The following is a 13,546-nucleotide window of genomic DNA, read 5'->3' on the forward strand; positions in this document are numbered from 1 at the left end:
CTGGGAGACCTATGAAGCAAGAACGGAGGACTTTTGGACATGCAGATTTGTGAATCTCATTCTGGAGACATTCTTGTATCAACACATAAAGCAGGCCACAAGAATGAGGGAAGGAGATGTACCGTCAGTACTGGATCTAGTATTCACCAGGAAAGAAGAGATATTTGACATCCAGTACCTTCCTCCCTTGGGAAAGAGTGATCACGTCATGTTAGACATTCAATATGCTTTAAGATATCATCTAGAAGAAAATGGGGATATTGAAACACATGATAAACTCGATTTAAGAAGAGGTCACTATGGGGAACTTCAAAATTTTTTTAATGAGGGTAATTGGACAGAATTGTTGCTAGGCAGGGAAGTAAATGAAATGTATGCCAAATTTTTAAAAATATACGAGGAAGGCACACAAACATTCATACCAAAACAGAGGTGCAGGGCCAGAAAACAGGATTGGTTCGACAGAAATTGTGAGAGGGCAAGAGACCAAAAGACACAAAAATGGAATCAGTATAGGAAGAGGCCAAACCCCCAAACATACCAGCGATACAAAGATGCGAGAAACAACTATACGGCAGTAAGGAGAGAGGCAGAAAGAAATTTTGAAAAGGGGATAGCGGATAAATGTAAAACAGAACCGGGCCTATTCTACAAATTCATAAACAACAAATTGCAGGTAAAGGATAATATCCAGAGGTTGAAAATGGGAAACAAATTCACGGAAAATGAAAAGGAAATGTGTGAAACATTAAATGAAAAGTTCCAGTGTGTGTTTGTACAAAATGAAATCTTCAGAGAACCAGACACAATGGGAATTCCAGAGCACAACATAGAGCGGATAGAGGTGTCTAGAGATGAAGTGGAAAATATGCTCAAGGAGCTCAGTAAGAACAAAGCAGCTGGCCCAGATGGAGTTTCACAATGGGTTCTGAGAGAATGTGCATCTGAGCTCAGCATTCCAATTCACCTGATCTTTCAGGCATCCCTGTCTACAGGAATCGTAGCAGACGTGTGGAAACGGAGCACAACTTGGCAAATGGAATTTAATGTTAATAAATGTCATGTTATGGAATGTGGAATAGGAGAACATAGACCCCACACAACCTATATATTATGTGAGAAATCTTTAAAGAATTCTGATAAAGAAAGAGATCTAGGGGTGGTTCTAGATAGAAAACTATCACCTGAGGACCACATTAAGAACGTTGTGCGAGGAGCCTATGCCATGCTTTCTAACTTCAGAATTGCTTTTCAATACATTGATGGCGATATACTAAAGAAATTGTTCACGACTTTTGTTAGGCCAAAGCTAGAATATGCAGCGGTTGTGTGGTGCCCATATCTTAAGAAGCACATCAACAAAGTGGAAAAGGTGCAAAGACATGCTACTAAGTGGCTCCCAGAACTGAAGGGCAAGAGCTACGAGGAGAGGTTAGAAGCATTAAATATGCCAAAACTAGAAGACAGAAGAAAAAGAGGTGATATGATCACTACATACAAAATAGTAACAGGAATTGATAAAATCGACAGGGAAGACTTCCTGAGACCTGGAACTTCAAGAACAAGAGGTCATAGATTTATACTAGCTAAACACAGATGCCGAAGAAATATAAGAAAATTCACCTTCGCAAATAGAGTGGTAGACGGTTGGAACAAGTTAAGTGAGAAGGTGGTGGAGGCCAAGACCGTCAGTAGTTTCAAAGCGTTATATGACAAAGAGTGCTGGGAAGACGGGACACCACGAGCGTAGCTCTCATCCTGTAACTACACTTAGGTAATTACACTTAGGTAATTACACACTCACACACTCACACACTCACACACTCACTCACTCACTCACTCACTCACTCTCTGAATGTCCATACATCCTCTTGCTCATTTGCTTTCTTCAGTTTCTGCCTGTATGCATGTTGCTTATAATGAGGACATCAGTGACAAATGGATGGATATATATATCATTGTCCTATTTATTTATTTTTTTTACAGCTGCAGCTCGAGTGGCATCAGTGAATATGCTGCAAGAAGATTTTGGTCCTTTATTAACCAAGACATTGACTTTGGCTTCATGTTTCTTGTATGCTACCTCAGATGACAACCAGCCCTGGGAGGACTACACTCTGCAGGTAGAGGAACCCAAGGAGGAGGTAAGAGACGTGTTGCAAAAAAAAAAAAAAAAATTATTTAGATTTTCTGTTTAGTGTGATGTACTGTTATGGCACAAGCAATGCTCATAGTGCTGGATTTCACCCCCTTTTTAACCCTTAACCCTTATGCTGCTTTGGGTCTAATGGCCTTCAACACTGTTATCTTGAGGTTATCTTGAGATGAGTTCGAAGCTTTTTTAGTGTCCCCACGGCCCGTTCCTCGACCAGGCCTCCACCCCCAGGAAGCAGCCCGTGACAGCTGACTAACACCCAGGTACCTAATTTACTGCTAAGTAACAGGGGCATAGGGTGAAAGAAACTCTGCCCATTGTTTCTCGCCGGCGCCCAGGATCGAACCCGGGACCACAGAATCACAAGTCCAGCGTGTGGTAAGTCCCTCTTCTTTTCCTCTGTGGGTAGTTAGCTCCAGGTAGCCGTAGGGGCTCTCCCCAGAAAACCAGCGTTGAATGTAATGAAAAGCCATTATCTGGGTGAGACCGGAGGTTCCCCGGCATCCCTCCTTCCCTCTGGTCAGTGGTTTTTCGCGTGTTTTGACATCAAGCCTCAGAACCGGGGTGTGGATCGCCGGCGCGGTGGGTCTGGGGCTCCTCTTTCTCCCTCACGAGGAGGGGGGGGGGGTGGGAGCTGCGTAGACGTCTGCGTGGCAATGGGTGACATCACACTAGTTTGCTTGTTTTGTTTTAGGGAGTTCTATCCACTTGTTCGGGTTATGGTAGCAATATTTTCACCAGAACATGAGTTTGTTTTGGGATGCTTGCCTTTCTGGGTGCCTGATACGGTCAATGGCAGACATAGAATGCTTCCAACCATATAGGGGCTTCTATAGGCCATTGCTTCCCTTGCCTCTCTGAGGGGGCCAGGTTCTGGCCGTGGTCCCCGGTAGGCCCGAAGAACTTCATACATCTGTCGGAGTCGGTCGGCCGAACGGACAGCACGCTGGACTTGTGATCCTGTGGTCCTGGGTTCGATCCCAGGCGCCGGCAAGAAACAATGGGCAGAGTTTCTTTCACCCTATGTCCCTGTTACCTAGCAGTAAAATAGGTACCTGGGTGTTAGTCAGCTGTCACAGGCTGCTTCCTGGGGGTGGAGGCCTGGTCGAGGACCGGGCCGCGGGGACACTTAAAAGCCCCGAAATCATCTCAAGATAACCTCAAGAAGATCTGTTTGATGCCAAAGTCTGACATTAGCATATCAGCCTGGATAGCTCCGGGAAGCCTCCGGGTCTCACCCAGAAAATGGAGTTTCATTACATTCATCGCTGGTTTTTTCACATGCACTTTATCATACAGTATTAGTATTACTATTCTTCTATTTGACCTTATATGCATATATTCCTCTAGATCATTCTATTGTGAACAATTTGATATTAAATGAAGGAAGTATCACAAAAATTGAGGTCATAAAGCTGGAAAGAGCATAAACATTGGAGTGTGGCTGTGCGCTCACAGGGCAATGCCTGTCTAACCTTGTGTTGGACTGGGGAGGGGAGAAGGGGGGGCACCAGGCATGGCAAAGTGCTTGGTGCTAACAGAAGGCATGCTGATGTTTCTCCCTGGCTGCTCATTCTCTGTGGGTTGATTGTGGAGGTTTTGGGTATTTTTGTTTGTCATTGTTGTCACTGCTGTTTTGTGGTTTTGGGCCTTTTCTGGGGGGAGCCTCTACGGCTTCCCGGAGCTTACTAGGCTGATATGCTAATGTCAGACTTTGGCATCAGTCTTGTGTATTGAGTTCTTATGGACCTACTGGGGACCACAAGCTAGAACCTGGCCCCTTCTAGAGAGGCAAGGAGACCAATGGCCTATAGAAATCCCTGTGTAATTGGAAGCATTCTATGTCTGCCATTGACCGGGTTAGGCACCCAGAAAGGTAGGCGTCCCAAAACAAACCCCCTATTCTGGTGAAAATTGCAACCAAAAGCTGAAAGAGTGGATAGAACTCCCCAAACAAAAACGAGCAAACTAGTATGACATCATTTGTCGTCGCGCCGCTGTCTGCGCAGCCCCCTCTCCCCGGGAGAGGGAAGGGGTAGCCCCAGACTTACCCCGCCGGCGATCCACACCCCAGTTCTTGAGGCTGATGCTATCAGCTCGGTTGTGTGCTCTGGCTCCAGTCTTTTTGCGGCGCTGTGCCTTGTGTGTAGCTGCTATTCTCCAGGGGTGCGAGAGCCAGGAGTTATTCCTCAGTACTCGGGCTGCATGTGCCTAGGGTTCCCTTCTCTAGGTGCCTTGTAAGTATTGCCCTTATAGCTTGGGGTTACCTTCCACAAGTTCCTTGGGGTCTGACTCTGTGTGTCTGTTTTACTGCTCAGTTTTTCGGCCGCTCTTTGGGTACTTGGGGGTTTTGTCTCCCCAAGTTCACCTTAGGGTAAGAGGCAGTTTTTGCATTGGTAGGGGTGCAGGGTGCTGTGCAGCTAGTTGTCACCTATCACAGTGGCCGGCTCTGTTCCTTGGGGTACGTTGTCCTCTTGTGGGGTTTTGTTTTTCTTTTTGTTTTTACCTTGGTGGGGGGTTCTGCCTTATTTGCCACTGGTGTTTGGCCTCACCCTGATACTTGGTGGTGCCCCCTGCTTGGTCCCCGTGAGTGTACATGTTCCTGGGCATCAGCTTTAGACAGTGTTTGGTAGTTTTGGGCGCCGGTTAGCAGTTCCCTGCCTGGATTTACCTGAGCGTGAGTCCTCTTCAAGTAAATGCTCAGGACCCTGGGAATCCCCTAGGGGACGCGTGGGTCCAATGGATGTGACCCGGGGTCCCCCCCTCGCTTCGTGCAAGTTTGAGGGTTGTTCGGTCCCCTTGTCTCAGAGCGACCCTCACTGTTTTTGCCTCCGTCATGCAGCCTGTTGGGTCGGTGACACTTTCGACTCTGAGTCCTGTGAGTATTGTTGCTTGCTGGCGACTCAATTTACCCAGTCTATGGATGATGATCTTCGGGCACAGGCTGCACAGGCGTTGCATTCTAGGTTTCGGTTGTTGCAACGAGTTAGGTTGGTTCTTCACCCGGATGCCCCGCAGCTGCCCCGTTTTGCTTATAGGGACCCGTACTTGGGGGTAGGGGTCGCTTCGACCCTGGTTCAGTCCGCACCTCCTGGTCCTTCCCCTCCTGTTGTTTGTTCTGGTCCCCCTTCCCTGCTTCCGGCCCCAAAATGTCTGAGGGTTTTGGAGTCGGAGCAGGGGTTAGTTGGTCTTGAGACTCGGGCAGCCTCCGGGGATGCCTCTTCCGGTGTGGCGATGGAGGCATTCGAGTCTCCTCCTATGGCCAAAGCCTCTGGGTCTGACCAGTGGGCCTTTTTCTGTCCAGTTTCTACGACTGTGCCGGTCTTGTCTGGAAGGGTCGATGCTTGGGGGGAGGACTCGGCCCCGGGTCTTGCTTTAGAGGACCCTGGGGCTGGGGAGGGGCTGACTTGGGGGCCTTGGGCCCCGCTGGACCCCACCTGGGTTTTTCTACCCTCTGAGTGGGGCTTACTGTTGCAAGGAGTGGGGTTTTCTTTTCCCCCCTCTGTGTACGAGTTGGATTTGGTATCTGCCCCTCCCCTGGTTCAGTTCAGTGTTCCCCCGGGTGCTTCGATTCCGTCTTTCCAGAAGTTTACGGCTTATCGCATCCAACCTGCTGTGGTGCGGGCGGCCCTTGCTGCGAACCTCCTGCGTGACCCGGATTATGCCTCTGCAATGGATCCCTCGGCTTTCAGGTTTGGGACTTCGTTCCCTTTCTGGCTCCGTTACGAGGTTCTGGAGTCGTCCTGGCTGGCGGACTGTCCTGTCTTTGCCTTGGAGGCTTGGCACTCCTTCTGCCGTTCCCGCACGTTTGAGTGGCGGGAGGTTTTGACGGTGCTTCAGGTTTTCCTAGGGGGCGACCTTGAGCACCTCAATGAGTGCTTGTTTGCTCCTGCCCTTTCCCGGGATGTTGGTGTCGTTCAGCTCCACGTGCAGGTTCCCCTCCTTTCAGCCGCGCAGGTGGCAGAGGGCTTGCGCGCTCGGGGCCTTTTGGTTGCGGCCTTGCGCTTCTTTTCCCTCCTGGAGCTGTCTTCTGATTGGCTCACGGAGGATGTGGGGGAGCTTGGGGCTGTTTCAGGGTCTTGCGCCTTGGCCTAGGCGACTCGCTTGTCAACTGCCATGGTGAAGCTTTTCACGCCAATCTTGCAGGATGCATTGGCTCTGTTTTATGCCTCCCGGCTCGCGTGTCGGCAGATGGTCCTGGCTTCCTCTGTGGAATCTGCATGGGCCTTGGCTCTTAGGCTTTCGTCCCCTTTTTCCCCTCTTGTTTGAGGCTTCAGCCGTTGTGCAGTTTATTCAGGCTGCTTCAGCTTCTTGCCGTCCTATTTCGAACTTGCTGATTCTCCGGGGGTCCCGTGGTGGGCCTTCCCGGAAGGGTCGTGCTAAGGCTCGGGGTTCCTCTCGTCGTGGTAGGCCACTGGTGTCAGGTTCGGGTTCGGCGCCTCCTTCGGACCCGCCTTCATCTGGTCGGCACGGTGTTCGCTCTGTGTGAGGTTCTGGGTCTCGTAAGGGGCGCCGGCCCTTTTGCGGTTCGCCCCATTGACGGGGCGATGGGGGAAAGGCTTGCGCTGTTTGCTCATGCCTGGTCCCACGATTTGTGGACATTTCGGGTCGTTTCGCACGGCCTTCGGTGGCGTTGGGTGGCCCCTTCCCCTGCAGGGGGTTCGGGGCTGGCAGGGCAGGCTTCTTCCCCTGCGCTCTGTCAGGCCATCTTGGAGTGGGTTTGCTTGGGCGTGGTCGAAACGACGACGTCCCTCAGATGGGTTTCCTGTCTGTTTCCAGTCCCGAAACGGGACTGCACGAACCTGCGGTTCATTCTGGACTTGTCCCGTCTGAACCCCTGGGTTTATTGCCCCTCCTTTCGGATGACTACGCTGTCCCAGGAGCCTGTGTGAGAGCCTGAACTTCGCAATGCTGGTCTACCCTCCAGGTTGGGTTTGGCATCGTCAGCTGTTCTGGTTCCTTTGGGGACGTCCCTTCCGCCTCTCTCGCGATCGTTGGGTTCGGACCCTGGGGGGCTTTGTGTCGGTTGCTGCATCACCGGCTTCCTCTTCGGGTTTTCAGTGCCTTGGCGCCTACCCGAGCCCTCGCTTGATGTGTTCACGGACGCGTGGTCTCTCGGCTGGGGCTTTGTGACCAGTGCTCACCAGGCCGGCCAGGGTCAGTGGGGTCCGTCCTTCCGTCGAGCACACAGCACTGTGTGGGAGTTCGCTGCGGTGTGGTTTGCTCTTTGGAGGATTCGAGTCGCCTGTGGGTCGACGATCCGGCTCCATTCGGACTGCTTCCCTGTGGTTCATTTTCTGAACCGGGGGGGGGGGGGGTTCGATGCAGTCCTTGGCTCTTTGGCGCTGGTCGTTTCGGGTGACTCGTCTGCTGAGTTCTTGGGGTTTGGCTCTCCTGGCAGTTCACGTGCGGGGAGTGTCCAACGTCTTGGCTGACGGCCTGTCTCGTTTCGTTCCCCTCTCCACGGAATGGACGGTCGACGCCGACTCCTTCCGTTGGCTTTGCCAGACGTTCGTATGCCCTGAGGTGGAACTCTTCACGTCGGTGTGGTCGCGGCTCCTTCTCCTGTATGTGGCACCCTTTCCCGACTGCGAGGCCGTCGGGGTCGACGCCTTTCGGCAGGACTGGTCGTTCAGTCCGGCGCTGCTTGCTTGGTGTCCGAACCCAGAGGTTTTTCCGTGGCTCCAACTCTTCCAACAGATCAGCCCGGCACGTCATGTGGCTGGTTCAATCTTCTCCTCGAGTCTTCGCGTATGGTATTTTTTACTCGAGTTTATCATCATCTCTATGGTGATCAGGTGGCTTCCTTATTAGTGTCCCACCTGTGGGCTTTGTCTCGGTGGCCGTATGAAGTTTCCTGGCGGTCCTTCCAGTTCTTCTTATGTCTTGGTCGTTGTACTTTGCTTTCTGTTAAGGTGGTGTTGTCCTTTCTCTCTTGGTTCCAGGACCGTCTTCTTATGCCTAACACTGTCGCCTCGTATCATGCGACGCTGGCGGAGTCGCTTCAGCTTGCTTTCGGTATTGATGTTACGTCTGCGCCGTTTCACAAGCTGTCTCAGCCGTTGTTTCACCTCCGGCCTGCTCATGCGCCGCCTGAGCCGTCCTGGTCTTTGGACAGGGTGTTCTCTTTTCTTTCTTCTCCTCGTTTTGTTGTGGCCCCATCGGTTCCAGATTGTTTCTCGAAGGCTCTTCCTGTTGGCATTGGCCTCTGGAGGTCAGGTGGGTGAGCTTCATGCTCTCCGGCGCAGAGGTTTCTGCTCCTTTGGTCGGGGTGATCGTTTTGTTCGTCTGCAGCCTTCTTCTTTTCTGGCGAAGAATGAGACTGCTGCGTTCCGAAGGGCCCTTGGGTTGTTGATGCTTGGTTGGTTCGGCCGGGGGTGCATCATGTTTTGTGTCCGGTTGCGGCTCTCCGCCGTTATTTGCACGCCACGGTTTCGGTGTCTTTGGATGTGCTTTGGGTTGATCCAGTTTCCCTTCTTCCCTGTTCGAGGGTGCAGGTCTCCAAAGTCATCCGCAGGGTTATTAAGGCTAGCCAGCCTGCGGTCTATCCTCATGCCCATGATGTTCGCAAGTTCGTGGCTCTTGCAGCTGTCTTTGGCAATATGTCCTGGGCTGACATTCGGGCGCGGGGATTTTGGCGGTCGAACAGGTTCCTGGCTGCTTGTTACCTTGTAAACGTTCCTGGTTCCGGTCGGGCCTGTGTTGCTTTGGGTCGGCGGATGCACCCAGTTGTCTTGACTTTGGGTTGAGGAGTGAGCAGCAACCGCCTTCCGGGAAAGTCCCTATTTTTTTTTCCTCTGTGGGTAGTTAGCTCTGGGAAGCCATAGGGGCTCCCCCCAGAAAATCAGCATTGAATGTAATGAAACGCCATTTTCTGGGTGAGTCCCGGAGACTCCCAGCATCCCTCCCTCCCTCCCTCCCTCTGCTTGGCAGTTTTTTTTGCGTGTTTTTGACATCCAGCCTCAGAACTGGGGTGTGGATCACCGGCGCGGTAGGTCTGGGGCTGCCCCTTCCCCCTCCCAGGTAGAGGGGGGCTGTGCAGACAGCGGCTATATGACAAATGACGTCATACTAGTTTGCTCGTTTTTGTTCGGGGAGTTCTTTCCACTCGTTTGGCTTTTGGTTGCAATTTTCACCAGAATTGGCGTTTGTTTTGGGATGCCTACCTTTCTGGGTGCCTAACCCGGTCGATGGCATACTTGGAATGCTTCCAATTACCCGGGGGTTTCTATAGGCCATTGCTCCCCTTGCCTCTCTAGAGGGGACCAGGTTCTGGCTCGTGGTTCCTGGTAGGCCCATAAGAACGCCATACACATGACTGATGCCAAAGTCTGACATTAGCATATCAGCCTAGTAAGCTCTGAGGAGCCTCCGGGGCTCACGTAGAAAATGGTGTTTCATTACATTCAACGCTATTTTTTTTTTTTTTTTGCCTTATTAGGCTTAGCCTAGTGTATGTATGATTGAACACCCATATTACCCTCGTGGCCTTTCTGTTGACTACAGGTAGTGTCGTTTGGGGAGGTATCACAACGTAACGATGGACTAAGGGAAAGTTATCATATAAAAGAGCTCCTATAAGAAAACTATATCACTTAACCTGGTGGTTGTCCACCGATGCAATCCTTGGATCACTAATGGAGTAATTGCACACTCCAGGGCTGATTAATAGCAAGGGCCAATCATGTAGTTGATGAAAGTTTCGCCTCTCCCTGGACTTATGGTTGCCACGTTGTCTCGGGCGTCGTCCACACGTGTGGAGGTCTCACGTCCGACTCTCCTCCCTCAACCCCTCTCTCGCGCATGCGCAACATATTTTAGTAGAAACGGAAAATTCTTTTCCTTGTAATTACTCTACTTAATAAGTTAATGAGAATAGGGTCACAATTATAGGGAGTTAAATATTGTTTACGTTCTCGCTGAATAATAATAAATATGAAGTGTGTTCTTATTAACCCTTAACATGCTCGGGGTTTAATATCCTGTCATCCCCACAGGCGCATGTCATTTTGAACAAAAAAAAAATAGTTTTTTCTTCCTAACCTGTTAATTTGTGTTCACTGATCACGGGAAAAATAATAAAAAAATCGTAAGTGGCATATATTGCCCGCTATAGGGCGGGGAAGTCTGGCAAATTATAGGCGCTGACTCAGCGTGCGTCCCAGGCGGTCTGTTGCTCGCCAGCTGTCAGGCCGGAGTTGCCACAAAGAGATAATTACCGAATTATTTCAATGTCTCTGATTTTTCATACTTTTCTGGGGGGAGCCCCGTCGGCTCCCCGGAGCTTTACCGGCTGATATGCTAATGTCAGACTTTGGCATCAGTCATGTGTATGGAGTTCTAGGGCCTACCGGGGACCATGAGCCAGAACCTGGCCCCCTCAGAGAGGCAAGGGGAGCAATGGCCTATAGAAACCCCCGTGTGGTTGGAAGCATTCTATGTCTGCCATCGACCAGGTCAAGCATCCAGAAAGGTAAGCATTCAAAAACAAACCCCTATTCTGGTGAAAATTGCTACCTAAAGCCGAACTAGTGGATAGAACTCTTCAACAGAAAACAAGGAAACTAGTATGATGTCATACGTCACCGCGCCGCTGTCTGCGCAGCTCCCCCCTCCCCGGGAGGGGGAAGGGGGAGCCCCAGACCTCCCACGCCGGCTATCCACCCATCAGTTCTTCGGCTGATGCTATATGGCAACGTTCTCGTGGTTTCCTCCCTGGGAGCCCTGGGGCTGCCCCGTTGTAGTTCGTTTTGGGACTTGGGGGTGTTGGTTGCTTCGGTTCCATCCACGCCCCCTTGTCTTTCCCCTGGATCACCCTTCCTGCCTGCATCTGGTTCCTTACCGTCTGTAGGTTCGGGGCGGGATTTTTGATGGGGTCGAGACTCGGGCAGTCTCGGGGAATTCCCCTTCCGGGGTAGTGACGGGGGCATTTGAGTCTGTTCCTCCTGCTGTGTTGTATGAGTCTGCCAGTGGGCTCCCTTCATTAGTGTTTTCACGGCTGCCCCGGTTTTCTGGTACGGCCGGGGCTTTTGGGGAACGGCTCGGCCCCGGGGCCTGTCGTGTAGATTCCCGGGGCTGGGAAGGGGCTTACTTGGGGGGCCTTGGCCCCGTTGGACCCCGTGGGGGTTTTTTATCCCCCTCTAGGCGGGGCTTGTGGTTACGCGGAGTGGGGTTTTTCCTCCCCACTCGCCGTACGTGCTGTTGGGCGTCGGCCTCTTCCTGGGCTCGGTTCCTTGGCCTTTGAGTCGGTTGGTTCCGTCCTGTGGGTGGATGTTTCCTCCCACCCCTTTTTGGGACGGTGTTTTCGTCATGTTTCCCCGTTCAATGGGGTTCTGCGTGACTTCTGATCTCGGGTGCGCCTGTGCCTTCGTGTGCCTTCGGGACTAGTGTTGGCTTCTGAGTTCTCGAGGGTACGGGAAGGTTTTTCGCTACTTCCAGCATTATTGGAACTTCTGTCGGCTCCTCGTCCTTGTCGCCCTGTTGGGCTACTTGTCGCCCTGTTGGGCTACTTGTCGCCCTGTTGGGCTCCTTGTCGCCCTGTTGGGCTCCTTGTCGCCCTGTTGGGCTCCTTGTCGCCCTGTTGGGCTCCTTGTCGCCCTGTTGGGCTCCTTGTCGCCCTGTTGGGCTCCTTGTCGCCCTGTTGGGCTCCTTGTCGCCCTGTTGGGCTGCTTGTCGCCCTGTTGGGCTGCTTGTCGCCCTGTTGGGCTGCTTGTCGCCCTGTTGGGCTGCTTGTCGCTCGGTTGGGCTGCTTGTCGCCCGGTTGGGCTGCTTGTCGCCCGGTTGGGCTGCTTGTCGCCCGGTTGGGCTGCTTGTCGCCCGGTTGGGTTCTTTTTTGGGCTCTGCTTCTTTGGCCGGTTTTATTGTTCCTGCTTCCTCTTTTGGCTACTTTTCTCGTGCAGTAGTCCTGGCTGGCGCCTTCCCGCAGGGAGGGTGTGCGGTTCGGCCAGCGTGTTATGCGCATGCGCCGTGGAGTTTGTTTTGGTCTGGGCGGTGTTTCAGTGCTGGTGTTTTGCGCCCTTTTTGCTACAGTGCTTCGCCTCTCGTTCTTCTCCCTGGCTGCGGTATGTGCCCCTTCGCGCCGGGGGTGTCCTGGTTCCCAGTTGTGGGGAGGACACCGCGGTTTTCCCTGTGTCATGGGTGTGGACCGCCTCCTTCGCCTCTCCCTGCTCTCCTGCAGGTCCGGCAGGGTCCGGCTCTGGCGTCTTCACCTGGCGGTGCTCCCAGGTTCTTCTGGGCACGGTTGAGTCGTGTCAAGTTCGTGCCACCATTCGCCAGGTGAGTTTCTGCGGTCTGGCGTCTTTTGGCCGGGCGCTGGATGCGGTGTTGTTTATATACCTGTCTTTATTTAGGTACATTTTTGTACGACTGAGACCGTTCGCACACCAGTGACTGTTCCTTTATCAACCCTTCGTGTCCCCCTCATGTGCATGTCCAACCCATGCTGGAGTCATTCAGGGGACCCTCCTTTTTTAATGTTGTGAGGTGTGGGGTGTCACGTGGGGGTGGGCGGTCCGGGGCTCTGCTAACACTCGGTTGCTAGGGGCTCAAAGGCCCAAATACTCAGCCCCTCCGACTCCCTGGATTCACCGGAGTCTCCTTGGTCACACAAGAGAGGACCAACAATGCCCACCTCCGCAGGTCTTTGCTTCCACCACAAAGGGGTGCCACTGATTCACCCTGGAAGCCCTTCAGTCAAACACGGGGAAACTGCTGTTAACAGTTCCGGCCTAGACCCGTGGGGGAGTGAAGGAAGACTCAGGCTTACCTATAACCATAACCTCCCTGAGTCTTGCCTGCCAGACAAAAAAAGGTTGCAGGAACTCCTTTCCCGCCTGTCTTCTCTATCTTCCTCTTAGCAAGGTCGCCAGCTGGGTTATTATATCTGCACCCCAGCAATGCAGTTCAGTGGGTGTATTATATATTGTTTGTAGCCAGAAATGTATGCTCATAGAGAAATATCATAAATGGAGGCACACTCAAACACAGTAATAAAATGTGTGGATTTACTGATGCAAATTACATGAACACACACACACAATCGCAAGTAATACATGAGTATGGAATATGGATGATGAATCTGGAGATCGTCAGCCTCTTCTTCCACGACCTCCAACTCTCCTTCAACTGGGCAGGAAGACAGGAGTCTCACACTCTCACAGGAGGGCCTCTTCACCACGTCGGCACCTCTTCTTCACTGTCCTGCCATCCGTACACACTGTCCTCTCTGACAGTCCTGGACACAAGCTGCCTTGCAGCCTATTCTACTATCCAAGTAATAAAGTCTTGCTGCCACATACACAAGTAAATATTGTGGCCTAACTAGCCTACTCATACAAGGGGTAATGGGAGGGAAAAATGATCTACCTTACACTCCTGGCTCACGACGCCCGT

General features: G+C 52.1%; 1 protein-coding gene across 1 annotated transcript in view; it reads left to right on the forward strand.

Annotated features, from left to right (window-relative positions):
* The window catches only part of LOC123771429 (small ribosomal subunit protein mS27), a 190,125-nt gene that overhangs the window by 119,083 nt on the left and 57,496 nt on the right, over positions 1 to 13,546 (forward strand). Inside the window, exon 5 of the mRNA XM_045763934.2 lies at positions 1,987 to 2,144. Coding sequence (XP_045619890.2) covers positions 1,987 to 2,144 — 158 coding nt within the window. The remainder of the gene's footprint in view (positions 1 to 1,986; positions 2,145 to 13,546) is intronic.

The sequence above is a fragment of the Procambarus clarkii genome, chromosome 76 (genome assembly GCF_040958095.1).
Source record: "Procambarus clarkii isolate CNS0578487 chromosome 76, FALCON_Pclarkii_2.0, whole genome shotgun sequence".
In the NCBI taxonomy this organism is placed as follows: domain Eukaryota; kingdom Metazoa; phylum Arthropoda; class Malacostraca; order Decapoda; family Cambaridae; genus Procambarus; species Procambarus clarkii.